Raw genomic sequence first — 18,798 nt, forward strand, 5'->3', positions numbered from 1 at the left:
ATATTTGAAGCGCGCTTGTTTTGCTTTATGGCTTGAAGAACGAGGCATATTAAATTTGAGGGGCACTTGTTTGTTTTTTTTTTTTTTCTGGTTATAGAACGAGGAATACTACATTTGAAGCGCGCTAAATGACTCGAAAATAGGAAGCTAAGTAACCCGGGCGAAATGACTAGGGGCGAAATGACCGGTTACCACTGAAGCTATACCTTCAGCGTCAATTTAACACGCTTAGAACAAGTGAAAGAAGAGGATTTATGTTATCTAGGGTGAACTTAGTGGAATTTAAGACTTGTTGGTAAAAACTGTACATCTATTCACCATTGGTAGATTTCTGGAAGCCATTGAGAGGTGCAAAGATTGTGCATCATATCATTTTCTTCTCGGCAAGTTGTACTGGGAAATGAATGGAAATCTAAGAGCAGACAAGAAGAAGTGCCTTGCTCAGTTCTTGAAGGTAACGGCTGCCTGTTGCCCCTTTTTTTCGCTCTTTGTCATAGCATATCTTTCTGTTCTTTCCAAAACTTCGACACCGGTGATCCTAAGTGTAAAGCTTTCTAGTATTCCTTTTTATGCTTCTCACCTGGTCTTTCCATTCTCGCAAATTTTCCCCGCCGGCCGCTCTAATTCAACTGTTCCCATCGTTCAACAGACAGCAGTCATTCAAAAGTTGTATCAATAGCGCTACCACCGGATAAATCACTATAAGTGTTAGGGAAACCAGTTTCGTTATCCAATGGATAGAGATTTATCTGATGGATAGCGTTCTCCTCCTTTTGAGCAACTGAGACCAGATTGTTAGGCGCTATGCACCAGATAAATCGTATCGTAACAAATTGTATTAATAGCGCTACCACCGGATAAATTACTATTCAGCGGATAAGTGTTAGGGAAACCATTTGCGTTATCCAATGGATAGAGATTTATCTGATGGATAGTCTTTTCCATCTTTTGAGCAGCTGAGACCAGGTTAATAAGCGCTGCTGCTATATCCACCAGATAAATCACTATCCAGTGGAAAACTACTGTACAGAGCTTTGTCTAATGGATAGTGCTATCTACCTTTTGAGCAACTGACGCTTATTCTTTTTAATTGCTCTAAGCCCTGTAACCATTTTTAGTAGCATTTCCTCCGATCCCTCTTGTTAATCACACATATCCTTTTATTCCCATAAATCATTCCAATTCATCCTCTACTGTGTTTTCTTGTGATTTAAGTTGTCTTCAACTTTTCTCATCTGTCCACTTTTCGCCGCCATTCCCCTTTGAAAATGTTAGTGATAGCTACAACTACAATTTGAATAACCTGGAGACGACATTTTTCAGGCAGCAAAGCTAGACCCGTACCATTCACCGTCATTTCTGTACTTGGGACATTACTATCTTAAAGTTCTCAGGGATATCAGGTAAAGTGATAAACATGTTTTATTTAAATTTAGTTGCGCTTCAATGAGGCCAACTGAAATATTTTTAGTACAGTACAGGGCATAAAATTAACTTCTCTCCGTTTCTTGTGGGGTTTTCAACTACAAATAGAAATGGTAACTTCCAGTTATAAAGTGTTGTTGAGTTTCTTTGAAATTCAATTCGATAACTACATTACTACGTCAGGCTTCATTGAACCCTGCCACACCATGTTCCATTTCTGCTTTGCAATTTAACTTGCACCTTAAAGAAAACGACCAAGGAGACAATTTTTCCCCTTCAAAGTTTAGAGGAAGACTCAAAAGAAGCACAGAATGAAAATAGGATATAAGATCAGAGCGGAAGCAAAACGTTCAAAACTGTTGCTACAATGCAATTATAATCCCTCGAGTTTTTTGAGAAGTTTTTATCTGAGGTCACATTGTAGTTGAACACAGAGACATGCTGACACGCTGAGACAGTGGCTCAAAGACATGTTCACACCAGTAAAACGCTCACAACCTGACATGCCGACGTTTTCACATGTTGACATGCTGGCAGGTAGTCATGTTGGCATGCTGGTACGCTGTCACTGACTTGCTGAACCTCTTACTACCTGACACGCTGAGACGCTGACATGGTGATATACAGACTTAAGACACTCTGACTTGCTGACATTTTGACATGCTGACAGGCTGGTGTGCTTGCAGACGCGCTGATTGAGACACCCTGAGGATACGCTGATGCTGACATTCTGACATGCCGATATGCAAACGTCCAGACTCGGTGACCTACTGGCAGGTTACTGACGAGCTAACATTCTGACATGCCGATATCCAAACGTGCAGGCGCGCTGATGCTGACACGCTGACCTACTGACAGCTGACATGCTGGCGTGCTGACAACGTGCTGACATGTGGCTAGGCTGACGAGCTAACAGGCTGACTTGCTGATATGCAAATGAGCAGACACGCTGTTAGGCGGGCTTGCTGACATGTTGACATTGAAACGTACAGACACGCTGATGCTGTCATGCTTGAAGAGACGCTGATACGTGAACATACTGTCACACTGAAATGCTGACATGGGGACTTGGAGACACGCTGACGAACTGATACGCTGCCTTGCTGACACACTGACAGGGTACCATGTGAGTGTGTGCGCGACACCGGGGTCCCTGCTGCAAGTGTGCAGTTGCCTTTACCTTTTAAGACTATCAACTTCGAGAGGTTTACCATTTTTCCTGAGGTAGGTGGCTTACCTCTCACATGTCTAACTATTATGTTTATTTTTAGCAAAGCCAGTAGGTGTTATCAGAAAGCATTTGATCTTGATCCAAGTTGTGATGATGCTGGAATAGCGCTGGGTGATTCCCTGATGGAGCTAGGACAAGAGGTACACTGATATGAGTCCGCTGAGTGGATAAATGCGCAAAAAGTGACTAGTATTCAAATAATAGCTACAGAATATAAGCGTAACCTTTCAAGATACACGTCTATCATTAGACTGTTATTTTATTTTTGTCCTAAATATGGCCCAAGTTATCGAGAAGTATGTTATGTAAACCAGCCCAAACGCCTGTGTCTGTATCATGCAACTGAGTAAAAAAGTTAAGGTGTGTCTACTCAAGTTGTCTTGTTTTCAGGTTTGTTAAGTATTAATTGGTATCAGCCTACAATTACCCAGAGAGTGATATTTATTTTCTTGCAGGTTGCTGCGTTGAACCTTTACAAGAACATCACAGCGATGTCTTCCCCTGGAAAGTATGAATAATGTGTTGAATTTTTGCTAAAAAAAATGCATAATAGTTTTTGATATCAGAGCACAACACTGACTATGACTTGAGGAATCAAAGAAAGATATAGAGAACACCTTGGTCAGAAGCTCTAATCGGCGACAAAATTGTTGAGACATCCCTCACATCCCTGTTTTGTTTTCCGTAACTTCGGAGAACAAAACAATCCACACCCCTCCCTCTCCATTTCAATTTGGGGTGTTTGTTGTTTTCTACAGGAAGCTCAAACAGCAGCACAACATAACATGGAGGGAGTGGGGGGCTGGGGAAGCTTTATTTTGCCTATTTTAAGTTAGCAAAATGTTAGAGAGGCCCTTTAGGGCGAAGTGTCTCAGCTAATTTTGTCGCTGATCGTAGTTTCCAAAAGTGTCACTTTTTATCTTTTTAACTCAAACGTGAGAGAAAGGAACCTCTTTTTGTTTATTAGTAGGTTCAGGAAGTTTTTATGGGTTATGCGACATTTACCGAGAATATACGAAGACATATCTTTGTTTTCTGTTACCCCGATGCATGTTTTTTCTTCTTCTTGTAGCCTGACAAACAGCCGACATTTGGCGACGCCACCACTGGTGTCTCCGCGAAATGACGTCTGAGGAATGACATCAGAAGTTCTGTAGTGATGACGTATCAGTACCCAGATCAAGGTGGTGTTTCTGATTGGTTAAAGCAAAATTCTTTCGCGGCACGACCAATCAGAAGCACCACCATGATCTGGTAGTGACACGTCATCAGTATGGAATTTCAGCGCTCATTTCTCAGACATCATTTTGCGGGAATCCAGTGGTGGCGTCACAAAATGTCGGCTGTTTTCTCAGGCTTTTCTTCAAGTAGTTTTAGTCTGTTTCGATGATCAGAGTTTTCATTCTGAGTAAGTCTCTCTTGGTAAAAAGGAGACCCTGTGTGCACTGTAGGAAGTTTTAAGCAGGATCAAATTATTTTCCTACAGCTACCAGAATCCTGCAACTTGTTGTTTCCATGTGTATTGTAGACTGCGAGCAGTCTCTTATAAAGTTTTAGACTAACAGCCCGCGCCGCTCTTCGCGCGTGCTTCTGAGGAAAGAAGGACGACTGCTCGCGGTCTCTGTGTAATTTAATGCTTTTGTTGTGTAAATCTCAGTGAGACTGATAAATGTAAATATGAAAGGAAAAACCAAAATGAATTCTGGTTATGGAAGGGCTTAACTTAAGTGCTACACTGAGTTTCGCGTGGGTTTGTGTATACGTATTTCTGGTTGTGATAAATGATATGGCTGTTTATATGTAGGGGTAAATGGGCATGGCTACGGCTTGGATTGTTCCACTTAAAACACAGTGAGAGCACAGAGGCAGTCACCTGGTAAGTCTTGCAGCCTCGGCATTATCAGAATGCTTGACTGGTCCACTACTTGTTGTTAGGCGAACATGTTTGCCACCTAGTTACATAAAAGACAGCCATGCCAGCCATGTTGAACCTTTGTGTGTCTTGTCCTTCCAAAGAACATTCCACATATACGACAGTAACTTATTGTAAAGAAATTATATTTTTTTCTCAAAGAGCAAACAATGATCTATCTTTTCACTTGAAGTACAAAATAGGTATGTATTCAAGTATGTGATACATACTTCAGGTATAAGTCAGTCCTGAACCTACTTGAGAAAGCCAGAAGCTTTTCTTAGTCCTAACGGTTTCACCACACCTCTCCTCGACAGATGTTTTTCTTAACTGTCATTCCATATCATTTGCAATTTAATCTACAAAAAATTAAACCGAGACTGAAACTGGGAGGTACAATGAGAACAATTTTTGATTCAGTAATGATTTACGATTGTTTCTTGTAGCTTCCAGAGTGCACTGCGTGCTGATCCTAAAGATAGGTACAAGCTCTTTCTTCGTTAGTTATTCATCTAATTCTTTCTTTGATATGTAACAGAAAATTAGGCGGCTTTTGGTAATTAAAAAGCTTCGTCCAAAGACTCAAGAGTTATAACCACCTTTCACAACATAACTAACAGCAGCGCAGGAAAGTTTCTTAGTGATTGTCATTTGAGTGGTTGCATTTCTATATTTTATCCAGACTCAAAGTTAGAACCATTTTCTATGTTTCAATGTCTGTAAATTTAAACTTAATGGCCACATTTTAGAATTTTACACAGACTCGAAAGTTAGAACCACTTTGTTATGAAACAGCGCCACAGGGAAGTACTGCTCAGTAGCTTTCACCGTTAAATATGCATACCTGACGACTTCATCACGACAGACTCGAAATTCGAACTACCCAGTCCAGCTTACTAAACTGTACCACAGAAACGTACAGTTCAGTTGCTTTCATTTAAATCATCACATTTAAAAATCTACCGACAGACTCAATAGCTAGAACCACCTGTTTCAGCATAGAGCATCACAGAGGATCACAACTCAGTAGCTTTCATTTGAATGGTCATGCCGTAACATTTTTACACGTTATTGGACTGTAATTTTTTATTTTATGTTTTTCTTCTTTTGATTTAACTTCAGACATTGTTGGGAATGTCTTGGCGAAGCATACATGAGCCGCGGAAGTTACAATGCTGCCATGAAGGCATTCACCAAGGCAGCTGAGGTTTCTACTTCTTTATGTTTTATTTTTTGAATATGCTCTGTTTTCGCCTCCTTTTCCTGTTACTTTATATTAAGGGCTGGTCGTTTATTACTCGTGAGGGGGATGGGCCAGAAGATTTTCAAACCGACCCTCCACTTCATCCTAGTTTTTTTAGACATGACCCCTCATACATTTCACATATTGTGAAAGTGACCCCCATCCGATTGTTGTGGATACTACGAATTTTCTAGCTACAAATCGTGCCGAAGTTCACTATAATCTATAATGTAATCCGCCAACCGGTTAGCATCGCTGTAACAGTGCCAGTCTGACCCCGGCTGGACCCACGTCAACTAGAGTCTTTACTAATCTGGTAAGATTGATAGCTCCTCTCGGTTCAGATGATCGCGTCATTGGGCGATGATATTAATTTAAACCGTTGGTCTTGTTTGCTTGAAAAGCCCATGGTACTGTTGGGACGTAGAGTCCGGAGTCATGGCCTATCTGACTTACGCAGTAATTGGTCTTGACTGATGGGGTGAGACGATAAACATTCTCGTTCCCCGAGATGCGATCCTTTTTGCCCAGCTCCACGGATCGAATCGCGAGGTTCCGGCTCTTCAGCTCAGCCTCGAACAATTGAAACAGTAAACGTTACCAACGGTTACAAACGTGGCAGATATTGTGCATGCGCGTTGTCCTGGAACCAGCCGAAGCGCTCGATCCGAGGCGCTGGCCAAAAGGATTGCAGGTCTGGGGACGAAAGTTGATCATATATGGACTAAAGCTATACCGAAGGGCGCCTTTATATATAGCTCTCCTCGATTATCTGCGATGGTGACAAATGGCTCCCATTATTATGCTTATAGCTTACTACACACGTTTTGAATTCATTTCGTTCAATCCGCAGTTTGACCGTTCGTCTGTGTACTGTCTTTATCAGTAAGTACGGTTTATTTTGATAACTTCCACTTTTGAGTGTGGTGGGTTCTATGAAAGCTCTAGAAAAATAACAACTGAAAAAGAAAGTTTTGTATTACTTCAAACAGACAAGGTTGCAGTCAACGCGTTTTAGTGGAGGAAATTTCAGTTAAAGTGCAACATCAGTGAATCACTAGTATTACGCTTGTTTTCAACTGCCAATCCTGTACTGTACTGTACTGTACTGTACTGCCAATCCAATGTTTTAGTCAATCCTTTACATTCACAGTCCGTCCGCCGGAACCCTTTGTAGCGGCTACTGAACGCGGGAAAAATGCGTGAATACGTCTCGATTGGTTTTATGATTTGACTGGTCGAGAAAGTAGCGCGAGATTTTTCAGCCAATCACCAAGCATAAGGATACAAAAGAATGCAAAACAAAACTAGTCGTGAAAAAAAGGATTTCTGTTGTCGTTCAAATGAAACTCATTTTCATATGAAAGTCTTTGCACTTTGCCTCATTTTGAAAGTGGGGGATTTTGCGGAAACTTGGAAATTAAGGCCTTAAAATCCTCTTAACATCACGTTCGTTTTATCTTCAGGTTGGCGGCCATCAAGCAGCTGTTGTGTGTTTATGATGAAGCAATCAAGGAATACAAACTCATTCTGGAGATGCAGCCTGATTATGTTCCAGCTTTAAAAGGTTTGTTTCTATGCCCAGCCCAATGCTACTAGGAATGCTTAAAAATAGGCGAGGTTCGATTTCCGCTGCTGGTTTCTATCATGGGCTCATTTCGTGAACTACGCCGGGCTTGAAATCAAGTGTATTAGTGCGTTAGATAGTCATTTATCAGATGAATTGCGCTATTCAACGTTTGAACAACCGGCACCAGGACAGTATTTTATTTTACATAACTCTGTAATATAACCACAGTCTGATGATGGCCCAGCTATGATGGGTGGCCAACCTTTAAATGGATTGCTTGCACACTGCAGTGAAGTTGACTTAAATTAAAAAGAAACGTCTTAGTTACATACCAAACCTTTGACGCGAGTGGTCTGGTTTTGGTAACAATCAGAAGGTTAAAAACAAACAAACAGCGAATGAAAAAAGAATAATGCAATCATTTTCTACGCCGGTAATCTTTTATTAGGCTTGCATGTTTTATTGCAAAGTTAAAAATCAGCCAGAAATGAGGCTGTTATGTTTGAACAAGTTGGCAGTTTTTAATAACTGCTTTGTTTAGTTATTTTCTTGATGTTTTTAACGCACCTTATTAAATGCATTTAGGTCTCGGAGAGACGTACCTCAGTCAGGCGCGATCAGCCCTTCAGAAGGACTTTAATGGTAAAGCTGTGGACTACGTGATTAAAGCTATCACTGTTTTAGCCAGGTGTGAAAAGTTTTGTTTAGACCATCACTCGCGATCGACATGTACTCTTCACATTAACCAGTTTGTCTAATGCTAGCCTCCCGCGCATACGTTCTTAGGGCGTCGTCACACGTTCCTGTCCCCAATCCGTAGGTCAGGATCGCCTAAAGAAGCCCCAAGAACGTCAGCGTGGGAGGCTATTGTAATGCCTTATTGCCAAGTTTTGTAATTCCTCAAACAATGCATCCCAGCCTGTGACACAACAGCGACGCAGATGTAGCCAAGAAATTAATACTTTGAATGTAATTTTTTTGCTCCACAGAGCGGTGCAGTGCAGACCTGGCCTTTCCTGTCTGTGGAAATTAATCGGTGATTGTTGTACCGTTATTCACCCTGTATCTGATGACTCCATTCGGTGAGAACTGACGCACTTTAATTTTAACGTGTATAAGGTCTAGACAGGAAATGGTGATTAAGAACCGTTGGATTGGTTGGTAGCCTGCAGGCAAGCTTTCCGGAGCGCTCTGGCGGCTGGTCGAATGTGGGAGAAGGGCCCAAGAGAGCTTGCTTACAGGCTGTTTGGTTGGACGAGGGCCTCAGCTTCGAAGACAACTGTGAAATTAGAGGCTTTTTCCCATTGAGAGGTGCTATCTGCTAAAAGACAGGTTACTGACGTCGGCTCTGTATTCTTTAGAATTTTGGAGCTTTGCCATTTTTGTTTACTGACTTTACCCTTACTAGCTCTTTTTTTTTCACAATCCTTTGGGCCCTTGCCTTTGAAATAGCGTTAGATTATAGACTTGGGTCGTATTCTGCCCCACCTCGCTTTTATCTGTCTAAATTGTTAAATGAAAGGATCTGTATGTTAAGCTTGCTTTGACCGATGGAGAACCAATCGTTGTGACGGCGGTGCTGCATTAATCGCTGTGAATAAAAGTTAAAAAGGGAATACTCCACATCTCCATTTACTACATTTTTCAACAGTTGTGCCACTTTTACTAGCCGAGAAAGTTCGTTCCATTTGATGTTATGTGGTGCTTTTCGTTTTGTTGTAGGGGGACAATTCCAGACAACCTGAAGAAGTACATTAATGGAGAACCTAGCGAGTTCAACGACAAGAAACAGCTTCTAGCATTAGGATCAAGGTTATTTATATTAATCTCAACCACCCTTTGAAACACGTCTTATATTTTATTTTCTTCAGGACAAGTTTAGAATATGTACATTATACATAAACTGTACCTCTGAAGCCCAGGACTTGTCTCGATCGATTTTTTCATAGACTTCAGTTGCCATAATAATATTACATGCTCCAGGCGCCGATTTTTTAAACGATGGATAGCGCTATCCAACGGCCGATAAATCACTATCCAGTGTATAAGTATTAGGGAGTCCAATTGCGTTATCCACTGGATAGGGATTTATCCAGTAGGTAGCGTTATCCACCTTTCGAACATCGAATCATCGAATCATATTAAGGTGACTCGACCCAGTTTTTTTGGGGGGGGTACCATCCTACTTTGAAGCTCTCTGGTATCCCCACCTTTACTTTTATCGTAAGTCTAACACATAGAATGGATAACATATAGATCAATCTACAATATAACATAAAATTTTTGGCAATCGGAGTAAATGTCACGTGGTTATAATGCCACGCCCCTTTGAGGTCTGAGTCGAAAATCTGCTGTTGCCGGCATTTTTTCGTGAAAATCTCTCGGCTACACATAGTGCGCATTAGTGCCTTGCGCTGAACAGAGTTTCACCAAAATCGCAAAGACCCAATTCGAGAAATTCAGCGGTTTCCAAATTTAGGTCATAATTTATGCGAAAATGATAAGCAAACTTTACACGGATTATATCTAATAAACTATGAGATTCATCTCTTTATTTTGGGCATCGTTATAACAGATGGATCCTTGCAAGTCAGCAAAACGCTTTAGGGCCTTGTAAATGCGCGCGATTTCGAACAAAGCAAACATATAGAAATTATAGTTTTCGCTATTTGTTGACGTTTGTCAGCGTTTAAGAGTCTTTCTCACGAAAAAAGCATTTTCTTAAAAATTCGTAGTTTTTTTTCCTTCAAATTTTTCTAGGGCCACAATTGATTAACTAACTACCCGGACTCTGAATTTCATGGTCATTGAAAAACTGTGACATTATCTTCTATAAGCCCAAACTTGAGTAAACATTGAAGATTTTTAGCGTTTTGGCTGAGTTTGTGCTTTGGGAGTTGTCTATTGTTTCTAGTCTGTCATTATACAGCATTCTTGTTCAGCACGCGTGCAATGACCACGCTTGGCTGACTTCCGAATGCTCACCGAGATATTCCCGTCACGAGTTGGTTTAATTATTGGCTTGCATTAAACCTATGAAAAAATGATATTTTTTTAATAGTAAGTAGATTTAGTGTGTAGCACTTCTTGATTTTTTTGCAAAGGCACAAGAAGCACGAGAATTGATTAAAAATTGTGAATTAAACCTCTATGTATCACGCGATGACCTGTCTCACTGTACCAAAATTATCAAATCTCGGTCAGAATTCGGAAGTTGTGAAATTGTGGCCCTGAAAAAATTTGAAGGAAAAAAAACTACGAATTTTTAAGAAAATGCTTTTTTCGTGAGAAGGACTCTTAAACGCTGAAAAACGTCAACAAATAGCGCAAACTATAATTTCTATATGTTTGCTTGCTCGAAATCGCGCGCATTTACAAGGCCCTAAAGCGTTTTGCTGACTTGCAAGGACCCATCTATTATAACGATGCCCAAAATAAAGAGACGAATCCCATAGTTTATTAGATATAATCCGTGTAAAGTTTGCTTATCGTTTTCGCATAAATTATGACCTAAATTTGGAAACCGCTGAATTTCTCGAATTGGGTCTTTGCGATTTTGTTGAAACTCTGTTCAGAGCAAGGCACTAATGCGCACTATGTGTAGCCGAGAGATTTTCACGAAAAAATGTCGGCAACAGCAGATTTTCGAGTCAGACCTCAAAGGGGCGTGGCATTATAACCACGTGACATTTACTCCGATCGCCAAAAATTTTATGTTATATTGTAGATTGATCTATATGTTATCCATTCCATGTGTTAGACTTACGATAAAAGTAAAGGTGGGGATACCAGAGAGCCTCAAAGTAGGATGGTACCCCCCCCAAAAAACCGGGTCGAGTCACCTTAAGAAAATGATTTTTTCGTGAGATTGACTCTTAAACGCTGACAAATGTCAACAAATAGCGAAAACTATAATTTCTATATGTTTGCTTTGCTCGAAATCGCGCGCATTTACAAGGCCCTAAATTGTTTTGCTGACTTGCAAGGACCCATCTGTTATAAGGATGCCCAAAATAAATAGATGAATCTCACAGTTTATTAGATATAATCCTTGTAAAGTTTGCTTATCATTTTCACATAAATTATGACCTAAATTTGGAAACCGCTGAATTTCTCGAATTGGGTCTTTGCGATTTTGGTGAAACTCTGTTCAGCGCAAGGCACTAATGCGCACTATGTGTAGCCGAGAGATTTTCACGAAAAAATGTCGGCAACAGCAGATTTTCGAGTCAGACCTCAAAGGGGCGTGGCATTATAACCACGTGACATTTACTCCGATCGCCAAAAATTTTATGTTATATTGTAGATTGATCTAAATGTTATCCATTCTATGTGTTAGACTTACGATAAAAGTAAAGGTAGGGATACCAGAGAGCTTCAAAGTAGGATGGTACCCCCCAAAAAACTGGGTCGAGCCACCTTAATTGCCGGCCGCGCGCAAAAACATCAAAAAAGTAGCCCTATGTCAAGTCAGTTTATCGTGAATTATTGTAGTTGTTGTTCTTTTTCATCAAAGTGCTTATGGAAGAGCGTTGAAACTGCAGCCCGAATGTGGAACTCTGTGGGGTGACTTAGGCTTCAACTGTTTTCAACAAGTCAAGGTAAGAAAAGGTGTGGCTCATCCTCTGTGTAAGAACCTGTAAAACTCACAAGTGACATAAAATCACAAAAAAACCAGGGGAAACAAAAAGTGCGAAACAAAGAAAAAGTTCACTGCTTCTTACACCAAGGTGAACCCAAAGGTTTACTACAATTCGACCACAAAGTTCTAGTGTCACCACAATAGCAAGTGGGAAACTGAGGTCAGGTAGTTTCGACCCCTATTTTAGATTAGTGGAAATGTTCCTCGAATGTCTTTGATCGTGGATCGCGGTTTGATTGAAATGGATACCGTCTTCATTCCGGATCAATTAAGGTTTCTGGGTAATTGACCACCTACCCCTCCCCCAAGTCACGATTTTGCCCTTAATGAGACGTTAGTGTTAATGTTGACTAAGGGGAGGGGTAGGTGGTCAGTTGCTAAGAAACCGTTATTGATCTCTTCCCACCAGATGTGTAAGTTTTTCTTAAAGGTTGGTCTAAAGTTGCTCCAAAATCGAGCCATCAAGTGATGACGTAATTTGGCTTTTTTAGAGGGAGTTTGCTCTCCTTTACATTTTACTACTTGAAATGGCACAGCTGTCTTTGGAAAGACTTCCTCCAGTTTGTATTTCTACACCTTCAGAGGAACTTAAAGACCTTCTTCGTAGCTTTAAAACAGCCGCTGACCAGTCTGGATAACATTGTAAGGATCAAATCAGAAGGCACCAAACTGATTACGAAGCAAACCCTGCGCATACATCACGCCACCTTGTTCAAGTCACCTCGATGTCTTCAAGTTCTTCCGTTGAATCCTAAAAATTCATTTGATTTTCTCTTATGGATGCCCTAGATTGAAAGCCTCAAAATGAGTTTGATCAACTGGTAGATTCTCCTTTCAGTTTGCTAGTGACATTTAGGACTCATTCAATTTGTTTGCGAGAAAGGTGTTAAACTATAATATTTTGAGCATTTTAAGCAACCAAACCGACTAATTTCCACGGCACCGCCCTTTTATCGTTTTCTCTAGATTTTACGTGGAGATGACAGAGAGAAGATGGCCCACAGGGCTCTTCAGGTAACACATGTATTTACAAATCGACACAAAATATACAGAAGAGTAACGTATTATCTTTTTAGAGGAAATGTGTCGGTGTTGCTTCGTTTATAATTCTTGTTAATTTGTTAAACAGGCGCTGAAGAAAGGTCTAACTCTGCAACCATCTAATCACATTCTGTGGAACACTTTGGGAGTGGTGACAGCTTCTAAAGGTAACATGTAGTGGGAACATGTGGGACATGTAACTAAGGTAACATGTAGTGGGACCCACCTACGGCAACATGTGGGACATGCAAACATGTGCGACATGTAACGTAGGTAACATGTGGGACCCACCGTAAAATGTAACTATTCAACGTAACTTACTGATCTTTTTTCTTCCTCTCGTACTAGCTGGTTTACAGGTTGATAACTGCTTTGAGTGATAAATTGATTGATTTGCTAGTTGACAGGTTGACAGCTTGTCAAATTAATTGATTGGTAGTTGGTTGGGTGATTGATTGAGGGGTTGATTGATTAATGTCTTGGTTGATTGATGGACTGATTGATTGATTGATCTTTTTATACATATACCTTAAAATACGAAAAAAAGTAAATCGAAAGTCAGAACGTCTATTGTGTTATGCAAGCCCTGTTATGTTTTTTCGATCTATTTTCTGTCTGACTGATTTTCTGGACGCCCTATCTGTATGTCTGACGGTCTGGTCCAGGCAAATTGTTAACAAATGTGGTTGAATAATTAACTCAATGTTCAAAAGATTAGTTGATTATTTTCAGCCTCGCCAGTGTGTGTCTCTTCAGTGTATCTGGTGCCAGGCCGGCCACCCATCCTGTTCAGTGTATTGACTATGTGATTTCCATTTCCTATTAGAAATCAATAACCCAGACCTGAGCCAACACTCTTTCATCATGTCCATCAAGACTGAGCCAAATGTAAGTAAACCTTTTGGCGTTTTCCAACAAACTTGTTTTCACTTGTTCAGTCAAGATGAGTACATATTTAATAACCTAACTGTTTTCGTCAGGTATCGACCACAGAGTTCAAGGCGTATATTTAGCCACCTTGACTGATCACACAATTTGTTGTATGGCATTAGCAATACCGTAAATTCCGAAAATAAGCCCCGGGGCTTATATTTTTGAAAGGCCCTTTTTGAGGGGCTTATTTTTGGAGGGGCTTATATTCGGAGGAACTTATCTACGGAGGGAAATTTGCGTTTCAAAATCGATTGGGCTAGCCATATAGTTGGAAGTAAATTTACAGTTTTTGCTTTGTTGTACTTTGTATTCGAGAGCAATTTTCCAAGTACAAGCCCCCGGGGGGCTTATATTTGGAGGGGCGATTTAACGGAGGGTTTTTTGCGTTACCGGATTGGGGGGCTTATATTTGGAGTGGCTTATACATGGAGAGGCTTATTTTCGGAATTTTACGGTATTTCGTTTTTAAAGAAGGAGAGAGAGGGAGAAAACAAAAACATAGGGACCATCTACTAGGGGCAAGAGACCCTGTGCAAAGCGCAAAACTCGCCTTATTAACATTACGCGGGCATTGCCGGTTCCATCCATACAGTGAAGTTTTACATGGTTGGGATAGAATGGCTGCCATCAAAAGTACCTCCCATATGTTGTACTTTGGCACTGAAGCTTTGTGAACTACCGACAACAAACACCTTGGAACGTCCTTGAATGGGTTTCCGGTTACCGGATTTTAATTGTTCATTTTAAGTCTTGATACTAGAACGCAGTGGTAACGTTAAGTTGTTGTTGTCGTTGTCGTTATTGTTGTTTTTGTGGACAGAATGTGATTGCTTGGACAAATCTGGGAGTCTTGTACCTGAAGCATGGCAAGATAGAGGTGAATGGGCTTGAAGCTGATTTTGAAATATTTTAAAATGATTTATAGTGAACTATTTGATTGTCCTAGTGTGATTTTAGTTAACCCGTGAAATAAATCGTTGACTACCGTAAATTATCGATTAACCGCCGCTACTCGAACGAGCGCTGCTCTCGAATAAGCGCCCCATCTTTGTTACGGCGCTTGATGTAAAGAGATATCAGAACCATATCGCTTGAGAAATAAGACCTCGACCAACTCGTGAGTTCTAAAGTTGTAATGTATGGATGAAAACTCTTGAAACTGGGTTCATATAACAATTCGAGGTGTACATATTTTATTAAATTGTGCATACCTAGTACGCCCCTCACTTAATTCTGTCTATATTCCCCTCAGTGTTTTACCCGTAGTTGAAATAAGCGCCGCTCTCGAATAAGCGCTGCCTTTTTAACTCGTCGCGCCACGTTGCTTAATCAATCATTTACGGTACTTGTACTACGCCGTATTACTTCCTAATTTCATTGTTTTCTCTTGTTTTCTATTTGTAACTAATTGTTACATATTGTTTCTCGGAACTAGAATGATAGTGCGCTTGTTATGTTAATAACTTACCCTCTTTCCTCGTGTAGGTTGCTCATGAAGCCTTCAAGAATTCTCAAGCGTTAGATCCATCTTACACGGCAGCATGGATTGGTCAGGTGAAAACTCTTCAGCCAAAGTGACTTTGTTTTCTTTGAATTATCGAGCTGTTTCTACTAGTGACTGTTTTTCAAAATATTTTACTCCAGTTGAAGTTTGTGGGAACTCGCATAAGATCATTATAGGTATGACGTACTCCAGGGAACCGCATTCTCTTGACATGCTGCACGGTTCGTTTTGTTGAGATCTTAAAACTCGCTAGGTGTTGCGTTAAAACGAAAAAGCAATGATGCGGTAAAGAGCGTTTTCACATGACGCCACGGCGGCCATATTGGTGTTACAAAACAATGAAAAGGGGGGATGTTGGAGTTACAAACCAATCCTGTGGGAGTTGAACTCTTTTCTCATGTAACTGCTTTCTTTCGCTCCAATAAAATTGCATAGATGCTGCCCACGTGAGTGAAAACGCCTTATTAGCCCGAGAACATTGCCCACATTTCCCGACGCCAACGATAGCATCCCAGCGAAATGACGTCTGAGGAACGAGCGCAGAAATTCCATACTGACTACGTGTCATTACCCAGATCTAGGAATGTTTCAGATAAGTTGTGTGGCGAGGAAAATTTGCTTCAACCAATCAGGAGCTCTACCTAGGTCTGGGTAGTGACGCGTCATCAGTATGGAATTTCTGCAGTCGTTTCTTCCGAGACTTCATTTCGGGGGGGAACCACACATCACATTAGTCACATCGTGTGTTTGGGTGGGTACAGTAAGCTCATAAATGGACTGAGAGCGGCTGCCAGTGGCGCCTTTGTATGCTGACGTCCGAGCTTACTGTTTAACATGTTAATACATATTGTAAGAGGGAACGTCTGTTGTCCTCTCATCCGTGGCTCTTCGCGAAATCAAATGTCGACTGTGTTCTCAGGCTAATTTTGTGTAAGAGCTCGCTGTGATGCAAGCTTTCAGTAACTTTTGTTGTTCTGTTACGCAATTTAGTTATTGATTTGTGGTATTTGATTTTAAAGGCCACCATTGCTGAGATCATTGGAAATGAAGAAGCCATGGATCTGTATAGGCACACAACAGAACTAGGCTCTCACGTAAGAAACAACTCTCCTAATTGTGAGAATGTGAGATATTTCTATTTCACAATTTCTTCCAGCTCAAGAAGTGTCGACGATACATTAGTAATGTATAGAGCGATTTTCGTATGACACCTTGAAATGAAAACGCGCAAACAAAACGGAAACAACAAACTAACGGAAATAGAGCGATTTGATTGGTTTATCGAACGGATGCAAACCCGCGTTGCTTTTGGTTGGTTAAGCGAAGGCTCGGGTGATAAAACTTCGTACTCGAGAACTTTCTAGAAATCAACCAATACTTCGCTTTGACGTCATACTGCAACACGATTGGCCAATCGAACAATGCCTTGTCCATATTAGGGTTTTCTCTGGCGGGAAAACGAAGAGGCCATATTTTGATCTTTTCATTCATTGGATGATAAAACAAATAACGAACACTTATCGAAACCATTTTTCAAGGTCATACGAAAATCGCTCTATTCCCCAATTTTCAAATTGAAGGTTGAAGGAAGCATTGGTTTTGCACACTGGGTTTGCTCAAGCCTCTTGTCCCACGCGTCATCTGAAAATCACGTGATGCTCAAAGGAAAACCTCTGCCTACTTTGTCTCATCTTCACACTGAGTACAGAAAAGCTGTTTTACAATCGGCAACAGCTCTCAGTAAATACACAGGTAAAACTATGAATTCACACCTAATAGTCAGTGGTAAAAATTACTAAAATTTCAAAAAATATTTTTTTAGTATCCTTAAAAAAGTAGTTTTGCTATGGAAACGTTCTGCTAAAGAGGTTTTATTTAAATGATAGCATCATAGGATTTCGTCCACAGAACTATAAGTTAAGAGGTACAAATCATCTCGCCAAAACCTGATCTGGGAGTGAAAGGGATATGCGAAGTTTTCACTTCACAAGGCGGTTTGGACATTACTCACATTTTCCTCATTTTTACTGGTGAAATTTTTCTTAGCAGTCTATTATGTAGAACTGGCTTCTCCAGGTTGTGCACAATAACCACAAACTAGGGCGAAAAAGTTTCATGCCTGTTGCTCCTAACTTGGGCTTCCTGTGGAATAGGCGAGCCTTAATTCCTTACTTGGCCTCAAACTTACAGTTCGGGTCTCATGCGCCTGCTTTATGTGCTGCTGATTGACGGCAGGCTTAAGAATACAATTTGAATAGCCCACGTTCGATATATTAAAAATTCTAAGATGATTCCGAGACCTTTACAGTTTCGTTTCTGACCCTTTTTCAGATCGAGTAAGGAATAACGCTGGTGCCTATAATATGTATGGACTTTTGCTGGAAAATCAGAAACTTTTCCTTCAAGCAGAGAAAGCGTTCGAAAGGTTGGTGATTAAAAGAAGTCTCAAAAAACACTTGTTGAACAATAGTAAATATTGATAGTAAAAGTTTTGAGTTTTTCATGTTGAATTTTTCGTTTTCTTGCAGTGCAATCAGGTTGCTTCAAGAAAGTGAAAACGAAGATGAACAACAACATTTGAATTTCCTGTTGATAAATCAGGGCAGAGTTCTTTGGTAGGGTTGACAATATAATTTGACTGGAGATTGTTTAAATGCAGATTGTGTTTTAATAATTATGAATTATTAGATAGTTCAAGAACGAGTTAATGTATTTTGAATTCAGTCTTCAAGAATTATTGTTCATTTGAGAAGCTGCATCAAATATTCGATACAGTGTTTCATCAGTCGGTCTTAAAAAACTCAGCTGTGCTCTTTCTCTCCCACTTAGGATGAAATATTCCTTATGTTTGATGTGTAAAAGGTTTTCTTATCTTTTTTCCACGGAAATTGGAGAAGGTTCTGTACGAAGCATGTGATTCATTTACCAGAGACAGTGATCTAAGTGAATCCGTTTGTGACGATCTTGTCCTTTGTTCCCCTTCAAACAAAAGCGTTGACTGCTGAACAGAAGCGACCGTTTGCTCGTTTTGAATGCTTTGGTTTCCGACGAAGTCAACGTTTAGTTTGCCCCATCTAAAGTAAACCAAAACGGTCTTGGATTCTGGACTCCACGCCATGGATTCCGGATTCTCTTTCAGTGGAACTTGGACTCTTGGATTTCGCATTCCACGAGAAAAAATTCCTCGCATTCTGGAATGCGCATTACCTTACATGGGGCGAGTTCAGGGCGATGGAATCCGGTCGTTTCGATACAAACTCCAGCAGTGAAATTAGACAAAATTTTTGTTCACTTCAA

General features: G+C 40.5%; 1 protein-coding gene across 1 annotated transcript in view; it reads left to right on the forward strand.

Annotated features, from left to right (window-relative positions):
• The window catches only part of LOC140937230 (tetratricopeptide repeat protein 37-like), a 46,401-nt gene that overhangs the window by 16,588 nt on the left and 11,015 nt on the right, over window positions 1-18,798 (forward strand). Inside the window, exons 16-37 of the mRNA XM_073386772.1 lie at window positions 328-454; window positions 1,324-1,403; window positions 2,697-2,796; window positions 3,112-3,164; window positions 4,461-4,532; window positions 5,015-5,050; window positions 5,691-5,775; window positions 6,665-6,696; window positions 7,278-7,378; window positions 7,967-8,069; window positions 8,371-8,463; window positions 9,104-9,193; window positions 11,898-11,982; window positions 12,990-13,037; window positions 13,153-13,231; window positions 13,891-13,952; window positions 14,818-14,874; window positions 15,483-15,551; window positions 16,521-16,595; window positions 17,082-17,253; window positions 17,833-17,926; window positions 18,030-18,116. Of these exons, the coding sequence (XP_073242873.1) occupies window positions 328-454; window positions 1,324-1,403; window positions 2,697-2,796; window positions 3,112-3,164; window positions 4,461-4,532; window positions 5,015-5,050; window positions 5,691-5,775; window positions 6,665-6,696; window positions 7,278-7,378; window positions 7,967-8,069; window positions 8,371-8,463; window positions 9,104-9,193; window positions 11,898-11,982; window positions 12,990-13,037; window positions 13,153-13,231; window positions 13,891-13,952; window positions 14,818-14,874; window positions 15,483-15,551; window positions 16,521-16,595; window positions 17,082-17,253; window positions 17,833-17,926; window positions 18,030-18,116 (1,800 nt within the window). The remainder of the gene's footprint in view (window positions 1-327; window positions 455-1,323; window positions 1,404-2,696; window positions 2,797-3,111; window positions 3,165-4,460; window positions 4,533-5,014; window positions 5,051-5,690; window positions 5,776-6,664; window positions 6,697-7,277; window positions 7,379-7,966; window positions 8,070-8,370; window positions 8,464-9,103; window positions 9,194-11,897; window positions 11,983-12,989; window positions 13,038-13,152; window positions 13,232-13,890; window positions 13,953-14,817; window positions 14,875-15,482; window positions 15,552-16,520; window positions 16,596-17,081; window positions 17,254-17,832; window positions 17,927-18,029; window positions 18,117-18,798) is intronic.

This window comes from Porites lutea, chromosome 5, assembly GCF_958299795.1.
Source record: "Porites lutea chromosome 5, jaPorLute2.1, whole genome shotgun sequence".
NCBI lineage: Eukaryota > Metazoa > Cnidaria > Anthozoa > Scleractinia > Poritidae > Porites > Porites lutea.